Here is an 18,809-nt window from a genome sequence, read left to right as displayed (position 1 = left end):
TCAATATATCGTGATATTTTGGTGCTAAATGCATAAATACAGTAATTACTACATAGCATTACTGTGTATTGAACTACTTTTTCTGCCAAATTTGTTGTCTAACATGATGTTTTGGTGCTTCATTTGTAAAATCATAACATAATTTGATGTTTAATAGGCTTTTCCTTAATCCCTCCTTATTATCCAACATATTCGTTTATCCAACGTTCTGCCGGCCAGTTTATGTTGGATAAGTGAGACTCTACTGTAGCTATAATTATATGTATGTATATATATACACACACACATGTGTGTGTGTGTGTGTGTGTATACATATATACAATATAATTTACAATAATATATAATAATTATAACATATTGTATATACATATAATATTCATAATATTATATTGTAATACAATATAATGCTAATAATACAATATAATAATATTAATTATATATTATATTTTACATGTAATATTACTAATAATATTACAATATATTGACACAGTATAATATAGTAATTTATTACCAGTATTATACTATGCTAATAATATAATATTGTATGTAAATTTAATTTGTAAGCCGCTCTGAGTCCCCTTCAGGGTAAGAAGGGCAGCATATAAATGTAGCAAATAAATAAATAAATAAATAAATAAATAAATAAATAAATGGGTCTTGCAAATGGATGTTGAAGTATTTTGTGCTATGAGGCTAGTTCAGAAACGTCTCCTGAAATGAACTCTTTCTCATTTTCAAACTCTGGGGCCCCTGCTGCCTGATATCAACAACATCTTTAGTGCTGGTCAAACTGGTTTTCCTACACTTCCCAGAACCAAATACCTTTCATTTGTTGATGCAGGTAATACATATGCACTAACCTTTCTGCTGGTACTTTCTTGACCAGCACTGAGTTTTTGTTGGATTACAACCTCTCAAATCCATCACTAGTGGTCATGCTGACTGGGCTTCCTGGGAACTGACGCCATGTGTGGAATCAGAGTGAAAAGGTCATGTTACATTGAACTTGCATCTGAACTGACATGGTATAGTGATTTCTGTGTTGGAGAATGACTTTGGAGACCAGGGTTTGATTAACAACCAGACCATAGAAACCCATTGTTCAAGCCACACATTCTCAGCCTTGCAAAACCCTATGAATTGGAAATATAGTCGTATACAAGATCGATTATTTATTTATTTACAGTATTTATATTCTGATCTTCTCACCCCAAAGGGGATTCAGGGCGGATCACAATGCACATATACATGGCAAACATTCAATGCCATTAGACATACAACATATACAGTGTTCCCTCACTTATTGCTGGGGTTAGGTTCCCGGACCACCCACAATAAGTGAAAATCCGCGTAGGGACACTATATTTATTTTAATATTTATATATTATTTTAGTAGTTGTATATTATTTTAAGTCTTTATCAACCAATTGTGTGTTGATAAATTGCCTCCTTCTCCTCCTGTTGCCGATTGGGCTCCCTTTCTCTCCCTTTGGCTTCTCCTTCCTCCCTTCCTTAGACTGTAAATTGTAATTTTTTATGCTTTATAATAGTCTTTTAGAGTTTATTGAAAAACCGCAAAACAGCGAATCTGCAAAAAGTGAACTGCGAAGTAATGAGGGAACACTGTATAGACAGACACAGAGGCAATTTAACATTTTCCGGCTTCTGGCTTCATGAGGGTGTGCTTGATTCCAGCCACAGGGGGAGCTGCCGCTTCACCGTCCACTTGTGACACCGAGTCCTTGATGGAGTACGTCCTCATTCCTTTCCGCATGTTGCTGGAAGGTTTAAGGCGTCGTAAATTAGTTAAATTAGCCTCCTTGCATAAACCGGTACCTAAATTTTCTACTCGACAGATGCAACTGTCTTTCGAGCTGCATAGGTCAACAGAGAGCAAGATTATTAATGGTTGGGAGCTCATTCTGACCTGGGCTGGCTTCGAACCTATGACCTCTTGGTCAGTAGTGATTTATTGCAGCTGGCTACTAACCAGCTGCACCACAGCCCGGTCCTTGATATCTGATAGGTAAAATATTTAAAATGCATATTGACTGGGCTCAGTTGGCTGGCTAAGAACTGACAAGAAGAATTTATAGTTCGTAAAGCATTCTCAAACTTTTCCCCATGGTAAACAATAAATTCAGATCCCAAATTTGTCATCTGTTAGGAAGACCCATCTTGCCACTGTTAAGATCAACTCTGTTAACTGTCTCTCACTTGGTCAAGACTTTTTTTCAACTTCTTTCATTTGTGACATCATTCATGACATCAGAATGCCAGTGTTTGCACTCAAAGCTCAGGATATCTCCATGCCAACAGCAGTCGCTGAAACTAAAACCTGCAAATAGATAATATTAGCCTGACTATACAACGAAAATGACATTCATTTTTGTACTCACAGACTAAGCCTCATGAGGATTTTCATAAAATGTTAGCAGCTGTTTGCAGTATTTTTTTAAAGAAAGGAAATTGATTCAATAATCTTTATGAATTACTATTGTTCTATAGTTTACCATTCAATAAATAACCTCTGCAATGAGATTGGGCTATGAAGTGGCTTAAAAGTTTGTTTAAAAAGAAATTTCACTAAGATCGCACCAAATCATATACATTAAAATGTACCTTAAAGTGTTTAAGACTAATAATAAATAGTCCATTTTTTAAAAAGATTCAGCACATGCCTTTTAAAACATCAGGCCATTTCAGTTGCTGAAGGTCTTGCTGAATACAAAAGTCTATTGGTCAAAATACAAAACAAAATCAGAATCCTAACCCCTTTCTTGGTGCTGCTTGTACGATTTTAAAATTTAAAATATAGATATAATTTTGAAATATTTAGCATTTTTCTTCCTGCTTTGCCTTTACGTTTGCATGGAAAAGCGATTGTTATTCCGCTGAATGGTGTTATTCTCTAGGAAGAGGATACATTCCCAAACTCTTACCCTATATTAATAAAAGCAATAGTCTCCATATAAATCCATCACCATCTGCCTCAAGCCCTTGCCATGAGCACACACACATGGCTAAAACAGTCCTTTTTTAAGGTTGTTATATGTTATGGATATTTTTATTTTTAATTTTTAATAATTATATTATTAATTATTTGTCACAAACAAACTAGTATGCAATCAGTAAATTTACATTCAAAAATAATGAAACATGTCTGTGGAGTTCAATTTCACTGCTAATAGATCTATATCCAAATAGCAACTTGTGCAAAATAAGCATAACGTATTTTACCATTCACCAGAGTTCAAGACAGTCCTGAGTGATGGCTATCTAACATCTGTTTAAAGCATGCAAAGGAGGAGGATTCAATGTCTTCAGGGGCAACCAAATTCACACTCGACTCTTGTAGAGCTTGTCTACATTAGCTCTAAAACCTGAAGTAGACCAGAAATCACTCGTGGAAGTCCAAGTGATATTTAGGGACTTCCAGCCCTTAACTCAGGGTAGATCAAGTTAATTCACATTAAGCAAAGTTGGGGAATGCTCTGGAGATAACGCTTCCTTTTCATGTTGGTAACTTTGTTGCTATCACCAGGAGAGTTCCTGCTGATGTCCAAGAACTCTGTGTCCATTTGCTGCAGTGATAGCAACTGGAAATGTAATGTAAGGTGATGATTCAGCAGTGTCAAAGCAATTTTGGTCCAGCTGGACTATGAGGACTCCACCTGTAATGGTTAAGCTAGGACCATGATTAGAGAGTCCATGCCTGGAGATCGTATGCTAAACCAGATAGGCCAGAAGAGAAACACATTCACCAGGTTGAAGGCAAAGCCACAGAGGTTTAATACGATGAAAAGAAAGCAAGAACAAGCAATTTGCTTCAAAAAGGTACAAGCATATAGAAATTCAAGATCTTATACAATTCTGACAGCCATTCAAACCTTCTGCTCCCTCTCCTGATTGGCTAAGAAAAGGGCCAGCCAGGATCTACACCAGGATTGGCTGGGGATTCCCTTGATGTCTTTGCCTACAGGCGGGGATTCCCTGGGTGGGAGAAACTGCAGCCAGGGATTGGTTTGTGTAGGAAGCCAATCAGCTGCAGAGAAGTCCCTTGGGCGGGTGGAGTCTGTGAGGAAACAATGGCAAATATATGTTGATGAGATTTTCATTAGCTCAAACGTTCAGTTCTGCATGAAACAAAGATATGGAGCTCAGAAGACAAAGGTGCAAAACTCAAGAGACATAATTGCTGATCCAGAGGTCCTCAAACTTTTTAAGCAGAGGACCGGTCCAAAATCCTTCAGATTGTTAAGGGGCTGAATTATCATTTGAAAAACAACAACAACAACAACAACAACAACAACAACAACAACAACAACAACAACAAAATTCCTATGCACACTGCACATGTCTTATTTGTAGTGGAAAAAAAAAAGCAACCCAACAACAATGAAAGAACAATATTTAAAAATAAAAACAATTCTAACCAACACAAACCTATCAGGATTTCAATGGGAAGTGTGGGCCTGATTCTGGCCAATGAGATAGTCAAGTTAATTAGGATTGTTGGTGTTGTGTGCCTTCATGTCATTTCAAACTTTGGGTGAGCCTAAGTATAAAACTGAGGGCGGGGGCCAGGTAAATGACCTTTCAGCTCCTGACTGGCTCTGGATTAACCAGCCAGTGTAGACACAGTCATACTCTTTGCAGCACAGAAAATATGCTTTCTACAATTCCACATGCAAACCCATTAAATATTTAAAGATGATAATCATATCACTTTTCAGTCATCTCTTCTCAATATCTCACTCACTCAGTTTGTCATAAGGCTTGGTTTTGTTTCCAGACCATGGGCAATCTTCATCACCTTCCTCTGAACACATTTTAACTTATCAATATCCTTCTTAAACTGTGGTGCCTGAAACTGGCCATAATATCCCAGGAAAAAGAACATTGGTAGTGTCCAAACTCATCTGGGCTGAGATTATTCTTTTATGACACCATGCATGACATCTGAAAAATCTCTGTTTGCATTCAGCCCAAGCTGTTTCTATGCAACAGCAGTTGCCAATAAAAGAAATTCAACTGGATACCATCAGTATAACTCTCTAATGCAGGGGCTGGACTACTGCCGCAGTCAGTGCTGACCAATGCTGGAAACTGCAGTTCAAAAACATTTGAAGGGTTGTATGAGTCTACTCCGATGAGTATCTGTGGATTGCTGCCCTTTCAGTTTTATATAGTGAGTTCTTGTCTACCCCAATCATTTTAATCAGTATGGAATCATGTGTGTAGGGAGGGGCAGTTATAAAGCAAGGGCAAATAGAACAGGGACTGGAGTTCACTATGGGACATACATCTACATAGGTGGATTCACAGCTGTGGCACATATAATTCAGTGTTTTCACAATGTCTATATTTGACAAGGGGTTGCTTGTGACGTTACTAAACAGGGGAGTTAGCAAAGTCTCATTGCACTCAACTGGGCACTCCTCTTGCACAGTGCTTAGGGAGTTTCAATGCATATTGGTAGAGCCCATTCCCTGATACAGTAGGAGCATTCCACTGGGTCTTTGGTATGTAGTATATTATCTGTAAAGTTATGCAGTGTAGATGGCAATATAAAATTTTGGCCAATGCCTGTTGCAAGCCCAGTTCTGTGGGGTCTGCAGGATCCCTTGAAGTGAAGCCCTGAGCAGGCAAACACCGGATTGGACTTCAGCTTGGTCCAAGGGGAGTCTGCATGACTGTCAGAAGGGCAGAAGACTCGACTGTTTGCTCTGAATTTGATTTTGTATTTATTCTCCTTAAAACCTTACAGTGTCACACTACAATTATCTGCAAGTGAGCAGTGAAAGCAATGCATTACATTCCATACCCTCCCACAATACCAGTTTTTCAGGGAGTATTGATTTATTCTCTTTTGTTCCACATTTTCAGCTGCTTTTAAAATGTCCTAGTGTCTCTCTTCTCCTCCCACTTTCTCCTTTTCTGTGCATTTAACTTAATTCAAAACAAAATTCTTTCAAAGAGCAAAACTACTTTGGAATCAACTTGGATATGGAAGAGAACAACAAAGAGAGAAATTCCTGTCCTTCCCAAAAGACTAAGAGCCCTTCCACACAGCCATATAACCCAGAATATTAAGGCAGGAAATCCCACAATATCTGCTTTGAATTGGGTTATCTGAGTCCACACTGCCATATAGCCCAGTTCAAAGCAGATAATGTGGGATTTTATTCAGCTGTGTGGAAGGGGCTTAAGATAAAAGCAAACTGCTGCAGCCTGTCCCAGCTGTGTGTTCTTCCTCATTTACAACTTTTCTCAGCTTGACTGCGCTCTGACATCACTTGTTTGCTTGTGTATCTGACAATTATTCTAGCATACATAATGGGAAGCTCCTGGTGATGCAGCGGATTAAACCGCTGAGCTGCTGAACTTCCTGATTGAAAAGTCGGTGGTTTGAATCCAGGGAGTGGGGTGATCTCCCACTGATTGTACTGGCAGATCTCTGAGATTATCCAGCAGAAAAAGTGTTTTGCTAGCACAAATTCTTTCTGGCATCAAAAGTGGCTTTGGCCTTGATTGTGCCAAGGATTTTCAGTAAGTTAACTTGAGTATTTGACCACAGGTTTCCATAAGCCTTAATCAGGAATTCTTAACATGACATCACAAGCCTTTCAAGGAAGAGACATGATATGGGAAGGTGTCTGACTGTAGTGCTGACATACACTATAAATAACACACATCTGACAATGTTTTGTTATGTTATCTAGTGGTGGTACTTGAAAGGACCCATTGGAAAAATGAATGAAAGCAGGGGTGTCAAACCCATTTTCATCGAGGGCCACATCAGCCTTATGGTTTACCTTCAAAGGGCCGCTGAATCCATGGATGAAGAATCCATGGATACAAAAGGCGAACTGTATTTTTTTACATAGTGTGTCAGTACTCTTGAGCTTTTACCCAGTTTGGGTCCCTTGATGTTATTGAATGACAATTCTCATCACTTTTTATTGTCCACTATGAGGACTGTGTATAATGGTAATTGCAACTCAGCAGCATTTATGGCTTTCAGGTTGAAGAAAGGTTAAAAGATATTTTAATGTCAGACATTGTGCTCACAAGCCTTGTCTCTAAATCCGAACTCCACTGTCTTGACTAAACAGAACAAACTGCAGCCTTCCAGATACTATGATATCACAGTTCCCATCAGTACTATTCATGATGTCTAATGAGCAGTATAGGAGTTGTAGTCCAGCATCTAGACCTTGAGTTTGAAGCATACAAACTGAAGTCTGTTGAACGAACAGGCATAAGATCACTGAGTTGACCAGTGTTATCAAGCTGATCATCAACTTCTCTGAACTGGCCACATTGTCCAAATGCCTGATCACTGTCTCCCTAAGTAGTTACTATACTCCCAACTCAAGAATGGAAAATGGAATGTTGGTGGACAGGAAAAGAGATTTAAAGATGGGATTAAAGTCAACCATAAAATCTGTGGCATAGACACCAAAAACTGAGGAGCTCTGGCCCTCGAGTGTTCGAACTTGCTGTGAAATTCGAAAAAGCACAAATGGAGGGCGAAAGTAAGGAACATGCCAAGAGGAAGGCACGTCAAGCCAACTCTTGTTGGAACCACCTTCCATCTGGAAATGGATGTCCTCACTGTGGAAGAACATGTGGATCAAGAATAGGTCTCTACAGTCACCTATGGACCCATCGCCAAGACCCTACACTTGGAAGGGAGTCATACTCAGACATGAGTGGTCGCCGATGATGATGACGGCAACCCCATTTAGGGTCTGTCCCACAATGAAATTTTAGATTTAGGACTGTTCAGTCTGAATTAAAAAGATGCTGAGATTTTTACAGCAACACAAACAATAAGAAAAATAGGGTTGCAACCAGTTACAGACTAGGTATATTAGAGCATGATTTTTCATTTCCTAATACAGTATATATGTTCATCAGTCTTTAAGGTTTCATGGGATTGTGTCATTTTTACTACAACAGACGAACACCATCATCCCTTGGAATTTGGGCTTTAAATCACATTTGCTACACTTGACCTATACAGAGGATCATAAGGTGTTTGAAAAAAAGTGGGATGATGAAAAAAAATGGAGAGAATGCAAAATTGCTTCAGTTCAGAACAGCCCCTTTCTTCTTACGAGGACAAACATAAGGGACAGGTACCTCCACTCTTGGCCACACCTATGCTCAATTCTTTCCCTTGAGGGCGGGCAGGATTTACATAGCAGAACAGTTAAGAACACACTTGCCTAAGAGGAGGGAAGGAAGAAAGACTCCACCTGTACAGATTGAGGACTTGTGTGTCTCTTGTGTGTGGTGGCTTTTGGAAAGTAACCAGCAAGATGTCTTCGACAACAGCTGGGGCTACATTACCAAGTGGCATCAAGGTCCTGGCCTCTTTCCCGGATGCTCTTGCCATCGTTGAATTCGTAAGTCCGACCTTTCTTTCTCTGTCTACTTATTCTCAAGAAGGTCCCTATGCTTCCTAAGTGGCTTATTCCTTGGTTAAGTTTCTCAAGGACGTTGGATTCTTTCAGGTAATGGCTTTTATTGTGCAATTGCCTGGTGTTGTTCATGGAATTTTACTGGGAGTGCAGTCAATGTCATCTTCAATGTGTAATCCATCCCCATGTTTTTCTACCAGTGCTATAGGCAAGGATGAAGAATTTCAGCACTTTTCTTTATGCTTCACAATACTGGAAGGGTTTGTGTGTAACTTTGCAACATTATCACACATTGACACTTTGGAAAAACTGGTTTGGGCAAAAAGCACATCTTTTCCATTACTGTTTAGATTTTTTAAAAATGGGATGAAATCACTGTGCTGGGCTTTACAGCATTGCCTGCAAATATATATATATTGGTTTGTATGGGCATCTAATGGTTGCCACTGTTGTAAGCCACCCTGAGTCCCTTCGGGTGAGAAGGGATATAAATTTGAGAAATAAATAAATAAAAAATAATGCTTTTGTTATATCAGAAAACATAGAAAATTCCTTTTCTGTGAAGAATATTTTTATTCTTCACAGGAAAAGGGAAGTCATGCTACCCTCCTATTCTGCCTTAGTCAGACCACACCTGGAATCACACTGTGTCCAGTTCTGGGCACCGCAATTGAAGGGAGATGTTGACAAGCTGGAAGGTGTCCAGAGGAGGGCGATTATAATGATCAAGGGTCTGGAGAACAAGTCCTATGAGGAGCGGCTGGAAGAGCTAGACATGTTTAGCCTGCAGAAGAGAAGGCTGAGAGAAGATATGATGAGGGCCATGTATAAATATGTGAGGGGAAGTCATAGGGAGGAGGGTGCAAGCTTGTTTTCTGTTGCCCTGGAGACTAGGACACGGAACAATGGCTTCAAACTACAGGAAAGGAGATTCCACCTGAACATCAGGAAGAACTTCCTAACTGTGAGAGCTGTTCAGCAGTGGAACTCTCTGCCCTGGAGTGTGGTGGAGGCTCCTTCTTTGGAAGCTTTCGAGCAGAGGCTGGATGACCATCTGTTGGGGGTGCTTTGAAGGCAATTTTCCTGCTTCTTGGCAGGGAGTTGGACTGGATGGCCCATGAGGTCTCTTCCAACTCTATGATTCTATGATTCTATCAACACGTTTTCTTGAACAAGGTCTTAAAATAAAATAACATTGTAGCTGTTCTTTTCCCCTCCTTTGGTTGGTTTCTTGAGTGTAGAAATATCCTTTTTTCATGGAGAATTGAAATATTAATGAGTACAGTATGAGTCTCCAGAGATAAGGGGGGTCATACTGTATTCTTTACCTTCCTACCCCAAAACTTGAGGGAAAATCAACTACAACTTCCAACATCCCCAAGGGGATCCACAGTGGCGCAATGGGTTAAACTCTTGTGCCAGCTGAACTGCTCACCTGAAGGTTGCCAGTTCAAATCTGCAAGACGAGGTGAGCTCCTGTCTGTCAGCTCTAGCTTGTGGGGACATGAGAGAAGGCTCCCAGCTAACACATCTGGGTGTCCCCAAAGCAAGGCCAATTCTCTCATACCAGAAGCGACTTGCAGTATGTTCTCAAGTCGCTTCTGACACAATAAAATCGCATTCCCAAATCATCATGGCTAGAAATGCTCCCTATAAGGATTTCTCTCCTTGATAACAACATATGAAGCTGATTAGCTTCCTTTCTTGCCTCTCCTGGATACTGATGGGATTTTGGGGTATTTAAATTCTGCTTCCGATTTTTTTACCTAGTACATTTTAATGCACAGAGCAAATTAGTTGGTTGAACCTCAAGGTTATATTCTCCTGCTGCTAATTTATGTGTCGAGCAACCTTAGCTTGTGCAGGTGTGTGTGCAGCATTCAAGCGGCTAATTACTTGGCTGAACCGGTGGCCTATAGAGCACAGAAGCACATTTTCAAGGGCTGCTGGGCATGCAGCGCACTGGAAAAGCATGGCTTGTTGCTCTTGAATAGGGAAACCTGGCAGGAATTTGACTGCTTGAATGTATAGACATTTTTTAGTGCAAATGCAAAGCCTTGAGAAACTTCCAACTAGGGTGAAAAACCACGGAAATTTTGGCGATGGTAAGTGCTAAATAGATTGATACACACCTTTACAACTTCTCCTTCTGAGTCTTTGGAAAGCTGACAAATGATGCTTTCCGTCACATCTTTTCCATTCTGGAAATTTTTTTCTTACACTTCTATCTAATCCATTCTTCCAGCAGTTCAGAGCATTGGCATTCACATAACTTTCTCTCACACATATTCTTGCAACAACCCTATGAGGTAGTTTAGATTGAGGGAAGCTATGTGACTGGGAATGCTTTGGACCTCAGTTTCCAAAACTCTGTCCATTACAGTAAAATATTAGAGATTTGGTTTATAATGTGAACAGCTGGTGAATAGGCAGATATTCAACAGCTGATGTTTCAACAGTATATGTCTGGAATGGTTGCAATACTAATCAGTAGGCTTGATCGATCCATGAAAAATTTGATTCTAAACTCGTTTCAATACTAGAGGGGGCAGTTTTTTCGTTTTTGTTGCTAATAACGAATTTGGCCCCCAAAATTTTTCGAAATTAATGAAAATTCGTTATTTTCTAAATTAATTCGTTAATGGCGGACGCGCATGCGCGGTGGCCCAAAAACAGCCCGAAGGGGGGGGGACTTAGGGGGCTCTCCCGCCCTCATTTTTTGAGTGATCTTCTTCAAACTTGGTACAGTGGTAGAACACATTTAACACTGATAGCTCACCAAAATGTGGAACGTTTCCCTTATCCTCTGATTTTTGGCAAATTTTCATAGCTTTTATAATAAACCTTTTTTTAATAATTGCAGTAATCTGTTCCTGGTTTGAAAGTCTTATTTCCTGTTAAATTGGGTTGTCTTTACTGTGAAAGTCATTGTTCTACTTCAGAAACTTTGTTTTTGTGGCTGAAACTTTGTTAAATTGGTGTGTGTGTGATATATATTGTGTATATATATATATATATATATATATATAGTCCCTGCTTGTGTGTGTGTGTGTGTGTGTGTGTGTGTGTGTGTAGGTAAAGGTAAAGGTATCCCTTGACGTTAAGTTCAGTCATGTCTGACTCTGGGGGTTGGTGCTCATCTCCATTTCTAAGCCCAAGAGCCAGTGTTGTCCATAGACACCTCCAAGGTCATGTGGCCGGCATGACTACATGGAGTGCCATTACCTTCCCAGAAACACCCAGAAAATGGGAATTCCAGACAGGAAACAATCAGGGCCAGCTAATACCTCCCAACAAAGGATTCCCCCAGGTAGGAAGCAGCCAGGCTTTGAAGCTGCAAGGCTATTCAATGCTAATCAAGGTGACCAATTGCAACATTCACACTTGCCTCCCACAGACAAGAGTTCTTTCTCCCACCCTGGACCTTCCACAGATATATAAACCCCACTTGCCTAGCTTCGCACAGACGTCAAAACCTCTATGTCTGCCACAGATGTGGATGAAACGTCAGGAGAGAATGCTTCTGGCACATGGCCATAGAGCCCGGAATACATACCACAACAGTGTGATCCCGGCCATGAAAGCTTTCGACAACACAACCACAGTATCCATTCAAGTTCATGTAGCGTAGTATGGACTGGAGACCTGTATTGGGGGGAGGGAGGGTGCGAATCTGGGCCCCTGGGAGCAGCCGAGGACGGGCCTGGCCCACACCCCCTCGCATCCCGGGCCTCTTCCTTCCTCTTCCTTTTGTTATTTAAACTATATATTGTGAAATTATGGTGTGTTTTTTTTCATGCGTGTTCTGTGTTCAAGATAGGGAGACCAAAGAGGAAAAGCAAGGGAGGGACGGAGGCCCCAACACTTCCGGCTCCCATGCGAACTCCCCCCTTGTGTGCCTTGGAGGGTGGAGCATGCGCACTGGCTCTCCCTTTCTCTATGGCTCTTTTCAGGTCGCTTGGGAACCCGAAGTGCCTCCTCCCTTTGCCTTTGTGTCCAAGAAGGAGAGAAGGACGTTGCAAGGTTTGCATTGAGGGTGTTTCTCTGGTGGGTTTCGCTTGGAAGGGGGCTCATTAAGGCCCAATTAATTAATGCACTGAGCTGAGGCGAGGCGGCGGCGGCCATTTCCCCCCTCCGTCTTCCTCCTCCTCCTCGGCCTCCTTCCCCCTCGCCCCCTCCCATTGGCTGAGCCTCCCATTGGCTGAGGGGCAAAAGGAAAGGAGTTTGGGTGCTTTGCAAAAGCTTTTTTTTCTTTTCGAAAAAAACGAAGAAATAAGAAAAAACGGCCTCTCGCGATTCGAAACTGCGATATCCAGACGTGTGGACAACCAAGGTTCGATATTGCTTCAAAACAATCGAAAAAAACGAATCAATAACGGTAAACGGGGAAAACGAATTATTTGAGCAAGCCTACTAATCAGGGCTGAGCCTCCTTAGCCTCCAACATTAAGTCTCCAACAGGATTTGGTACCTTTTGTGTATTTATTTAGGCCCTCAACCTGCAGGTATAGGCAGGAGAATGGTGAATTATTTTTTTCTATCCAATATTATTGAAATATCCTTCAATTGGAAGACTTTTACAAGTGCAATATGTACTTAGAAAGTGCCCTCCCTGTGTTCAACATAGATTACGCCCCATCAAGTTTTAATAGGACAGATTGCAGGTCATATTGCTCCCGGGAAGGATTAATAATAATAAACTGTTGTAAAATTTTTAGTGGTTGATCATTTAGTACATTTCTGATGACTGATTCCTGAGGATGCTTTGTGACATAGGTGCCTTGATGCTAATTTTGCCAGACGTTTCACCAGGGCGGAGTTCCCCTTTGCCTAGTTTTGGAGGGACTTAAAGAAGGTTTGGATTTAAGTCAAAGCCAGGGTCAAGAAATTTAGTTTCTGACCAAAAAAAGTTGCTGGGAGTTTCAATCTTGAGACTTCCAAATCAGATTTTATTATTCAAGCCATGCCTGTTACACCAGCTGTGTTTACTCATTTCTTCCAACCAGGGAGTCCCCTGCAGCTGACTTGTGCTTTTTGGTTATTTCAACAACAGCCTAAACTTTGGGGAAATTCCAGAACATTTGTTAGTGTTGCTAAGGCTTGGGGTGAGCCCTTTACACAGTGGCCAATTCAGCCTGCCACCCCTGTGAACCAATCTATGCTTTTAACAGCTAGATAACATATAGAATGAAATACCTTTTCTGGTTGTGTATGAAACTAGGTGAACTCTACTTGGTCTGAATTGTTTTTTCTTTTCTTTTTGGTGTGCATCACACAAATGTCAAATGCGTGAAGGCTTTATCATTTTATGAGCAAAGTACAAAAGAAATACCCCTAATCCCCAGACATGCTTTTAAGGATGGGAACCAACCAGATGACCTTGGATAATGATTCCTACTGTTCTTTATCATTGGCATTGCTGTCTAGGCAGTCTTCCGCTCACTCCCTGTGTTTCAGCAGGCTCCAGTCATGGCACAGGACCAGCCTGTTCCCCACTGCTTTCCCTGAAATCACAAAAAAACATTATTACGGTCCATGAGCAGCACAAAGATTCCCTGACACCTGACAGAGCAATCTTGTGCCAAGGCAGGAAATCCCTCCTCCTCTCCTCCCCTCTTCCCAACCCTCCCTGTTGCCACGGACCGTGTTTGAGCAAGTGAAGGGGAATAGGTAGGTCCTGTGTTGCAGCTGAAGACCACCAAGACATGGGGGCCGGGGGGGGGGGGGGAGGCTGCCACCTTGTGTCCCCAGGCCACCCAAACTTGGAGAATGTGGGATGGCGGTGGGGACTGTTAAGGTCTACATGGTCAGTGCAAATGGGGCCCAATTCTTTAGCATAGAGTGCCCTGTGAATCCCACTACAGCAGTGGTTTCCACCAGTGGTCCCCAAGAACTACAATATGGTCACCATTACTACACTGTTGCAACAAGAGTGACTGGTCTTGCAAAACCCTCTTATAGTGCCAAGGCAATGGGGATGTCAAGAGGGAAGAAGCTGACTACCCATGAAAGACACGACAACAAGCCTCCTGACTGCTGCTTCTCCTCCTCATCCCTCTCCCTGAGCGGAGCCGTTACAAGTGGTATCTGGAAGTGGGAGCACCTTGGTGTCTTAGATTTTAGGCCTGTTCCTGGGATTATTTGGAGTACTGATTCAGAAAATTGCATTGGATAGACCAGATCAGCTCTGGATTTTTAAATATGGTTTTCTGTGGGCAAGCAGATGGTGACTACTGGATGGCATATGTTCTGTATTAGAAACCAGAGCTGATGTGGTCTATTCAATGCAGTCAGAGCTGGCCCTAGGTATTTTTCAAGTGTAGGCGAACAGAATTTTGGCGCCCCCCCCCCAAACCAATCACTGAAAAATAAAAGCGTTGGATAAGCAAAAATGTTTGATAATAAGGAGAAATTAAGGAAAAGCCTATTAAACATCAAATTACATTAAGATTTTACGAATTAAGCACTAAAACATCATGTTTTACAACAAATCAACAGAAAAAGCAGTTCAATACCTTGCGGAGGCAGGCTGCAGGAGACAGGAGTTGCCTCAATGGTGCCCCCAACAAGATGGCGCCACAGGCAACTGCCTAGTTGGCCTGGTGGTTGAACCGCCTCTGAATGCAGTTTTCTGAATCAGCACCCCAAATAAGGTAAAGGTAAAGGTAAAGGTTTCCCGTGACGTTAAGTCCAGTCGTGACCGACTCTGGGGGTTGGTGCTCATCTCCATTTTTAAGCCGAAGAGCCAGCGTTGTCTGTAGACACCTCTGGGTCATGTGGCCAGCATGAGTGCATGGAGCGCCGTTACCTTCCCGCCGGAGCGGTACCTATTGATCTACTCATATTTGCATGTTTTCGAACTGCTAGGTTGGCAGGAGCTAGGGCTAACAGTGGGTGCTCATTCCGCTCCCGGGATTTGAACCTGGGACCTTTTGCTCCGCAAGTTCAGCAGCTCAGCGCTTTAATGCCTAACTAAACCAAATCTAAAGTTGACCAAAAGCCGATTTGTAACCTTTTTGGTACTAATGTTGCAGAATGGTGCCTGGTCAATGTGGTCCCTAGTCAAGTGGTCCCTGGCCAAGGTGGTCCCTGATCAAAAAAAGGCTGGGAACCACTGCACTACAGGCATCCAATACTACTTCTAGCTATCTCCAAGTTCCCTCAATAAATCTACAAAATTCTGGCTCTCCTTCCTGTCCTCTTCCTTAGAGGTGGTAGGTACTGGAAGGGAGTTTGTAAGAGTTACTTTAGAGGATGATAGCCCCCAAAATCCCTCTAAAGTTATTTTTCCAAGCTTTCATTTGAACCACCCGCCAGATTTGGCAAACCGTTGGAAGCCCAATTAAGCTGGAAGCCATGTGAGTCTATAGGAAAACCATCCCTGCTTGTTTTCTTTCCAAGCGTGATTGGCTCCCCAATGGCCAGTCAGTTCTTTGGTGAGCTGTTGGATGTCCAAAAATTTCAGGATAATGAATGTCTTCACACTCCCTCTTACATAGCAGTCCACTTGTGCTGGAAAAGGGGCAGAGCACGAGATAGGAACTGTGCAACCTTCCAGATATTAATATCCCTTAATATTAAGATGGCTCAAGGTACTGGAAATTTCAATGTAGTGACACTGGGAGGGCCACATGATTCGTGCCCTTCAGAGATAGTTATATCTGTATGATTTTCCCTAGTAAGGGCAGGCTTGCTGGAAGGAGGGTGAAATTAAAACTTCTCCCAAGTGTTCTGAATGGGGATTCTGGGAGTAGTGGTCCAGAAGTCTCCAAAAGAAGAATACAAAATACATTGGGTGGCTATTTCACCTTTTTGTTCCTCAACGATTCCACATAGCAAGCTTGCTTCCAGATGAGGCCTTCAGTCACCATCACAGTGCCTCAATTTTGTTGGAAATCCAGACAGCATCTTTATTTTGTAATCCTGCCACGGTTTCTTTTGTCACTTTTATTACCAGGATTAATAAGTGCAGATTAAATAGTTGCACAGTGCCTTTCAACTGTGAGCGATAGGAGCATTCTGTTTGGGGAAAAAAATAATGGAAGGAGTCGTAGAAACACAAAGGAATGCTACAAATATAGGAGGAGGATGTCAGAAGTCTTCATAAAAATCAATGAAGATGACAAGAGGATACTTAGAAATCTCAGCCAGAGAGAAATAGCACCTCATTAAACTGCAAGATTCCATGGGATGCAGCAAGGAATCATAGCATACCCTACACTTCACATGCAAAATCTGGCATACGTGTGATCAAGAAACAACAGCATGTGGTGAAGAAGTTATTAATAAGGAAAAACACATAAACGAGTTTGCTTTTGCCTGAATAAGGTTCTGCTACTCCATTTTCTTCTCCCTGAGGAGTTAACCGAATGCAAACTACTTTTTTGTTTTGAAATCAGTTTGCAGGATCTGAGGAATGCAGAGAAGAAAGCGGGGAAGTGCCATGAAGCGAAAGGAAACAGGATATTTTATAAAGTAACTGTAAGGTGGAATGGCAGCAGATTGCTAGGAACTGTACCCGTCAAATCAAGGCAGTAAAAAGTTATGTCATAGCACTACAAGTGTGTGATGTGAAATGTATGCCTGGGTTGCTGTGAGTTTTCCGGGATGTATGGTCATGTTCCAGAAGCGTTCCCTCCTGACGTTTCACCCACATCTATGGCAGGCGTCCTCAGAGATTATGAGGTATCCAACAAATGCTATGTTCAGCAAAGGACAAGAGGGATCCTCTCACCCCTGCAGGAGTCTACCGTATACCATGCAGCTGTGGACAAGTCTACATAGGGACCCCCAAACTCAGCATTGCCCAGACACGAATCAGGGAACATGAAGGGCACTGCAGACTAACTCAACCAGAGAAATCAGCCATAGCAGAGCACTTGATGAACCAACCTGGACACAGCATATTATTTGAGAATTGCACAGTCAGACTGCACCGAGAAGTCATTGAAATCCACAAGCATGCGGACAATTTCAACAGAAAGGAGAAACCATGAAAATGAACAAAATCAAGTATTGAAAAAACTCTAAAATCAGGACAGTAAATAAAGAACAACACTCAGAAAACAGAGGAATTCCAGACATGAAACAATCAGGGCCAGCTAACACTTCCGAACAAAGGATTCTCCCATGCAGGAAGCAGTCAGGTTTTGAAGTTGCAAGGCTATTTAAGGCTAATAAAGCTGGCCAAATACGTAAACCTCACTTGCTTAGTTTCCAATATACCTCACTACCTCTAAGGATGTCTCTCACAGATGTGGGTGAAATGTCAGGAGAGAATGCTTCTGGAACATGGACATACAGCCTGGAAAACTCACAGCAACCCAGTGATTCTGGCCATGAAAGCCTTTGACAACACAGTATGCCTGACTGCCACCCAAATAAACATCAGTGTAAATGTGCTCTTGTTGTTGCAGCTTTGTGACCATGTCATAAGATGGAAAGCGGACATAAAAGTTGTGGCATATTCCTGGATGCTAAAGCAAGCCAGTTACCATCTGGACACACTCGTAAATCTCTTTTAGCAGCAGTAAAAGTGGTTTTATAGCATCAAACTCCCTCAAAATCCACAGAGAAAGGAAATTAAAGTGGAACATGAACAATCTGTTATATATATATGACCTTATGAGGTGTGATAAACCTTTTCTGAGAAAAGAAGGGGGAAAAGTTCCTTAATAAGTCTTAAATTTGTGTGAATTTGTGTCTTTATGTATCTGTAGTCCACCATGCCTCTTTAACATGGCATGGATTAATATTTTAAAATGGAAAGCAATAAATTACACCTCCAGCTATACTGGATTGTGGCCACAGGGTCTTCTTTCCATCTCATCATCCTCACAGGGACACCTGCAGCTTCATCACATTTACTAAATTCCACCGAATTCTACACTTAAAATCTGGTAACCCACTGTGTTCATCACATTAGGTTGGGTTCAAATTTAGGGTAAAGCATTTTTTTCAGTATTTTAAGCATTTCAAATGTTTCGGGAGGTTGTGAGGACGTGGATTTCTGGAAAATGATCTGGATGAATGGCCAATTCAGTAATGGGATGGCATTCCTTGTTCTCAGGATTAAAATGAGAGGTTTCCCTAATTTGTGGGAGAGGAAATCGTGGGAGTAGCCAAGATACCCTTGTTATTATGCCATGTCTCCAAGCTGTGCAGTCCTGAGCTTTATAGTTTCGCAAGGCCCATATCCTTCTCTGGGTGCATTTACACTATGGAATGAATGCTCTTGGACCCCAATTTAAATACCATAGCTCGATACTATCAGTTCCTGAGAATTATAGTTTCCCAAGGTCCATACCCTTCTCTGGGTGTATCTGCACTGGAGAATAAATGCTGTACAGACCCATTTTAGATGCTATTATTATTATT

General features: G+C 41.6%; 1 protein-coding gene and 1 long non-coding RNA gene across 2 annotated transcripts in view; one reads left to right on the top strand and one right to left on the bottom strand.

The window, feature by feature from the left end:
• The first annotated feature begins 8,198 nt into the window (after positions 1–8,198).
• mal (mal, T cell differentiation protein) overlaps positions 8,199–18,809 on the top strand; it is a 45,758-nt gene continuing 35,147 nt past the window's right edge. The window contains exon 1 of the mRNA XM_062970643.1: positions 8,199–8,417. Within this exon, the coding sequence (XP_062826713.1) occupies positions 8,331–8,417 (87 nt within the window). The 5' untranslated portion in view covers positions 8,199–8,330. The remainder of the gene's footprint in view (positions 8,418–18,809) is intronic.
• The window catches only part of LOC134296261 (uncharacterized), a 17,390-nt gene continuing 11,932 nt past the window's right edge, over positions 13,352–18,809 (bottom strand). Inside the window, exons 2-3 of the long non-coding RNA XR_010002889.1 lie at positions 16,241–16,451; positions 13,352–13,936 (exon numbers count right to left, since the gene is read on the bottom strand). This is a non-coding gene — a long non-coding RNA (uncharacterized LOC134296261). The remainder of the gene's footprint in view (positions 13,937–16,240; positions 16,452–18,809) is intronic.

The sequence above is a fragment of the Anolis carolinensis genome, chromosome 1 (genome assembly GCF_035594765.1).
Source record: "Anolis carolinensis isolate JA03-04 chromosome 1, rAnoCar3.1.pri, whole genome shotgun sequence".
NCBI lineage: Eukaryota > Metazoa > Chordata > Lepidosauria > Squamata > Dactyloidae > Anolis > Anolis carolinensis.
This window is presented reverse-complemented; position numbering and strand designations above follow the sequence as displayed.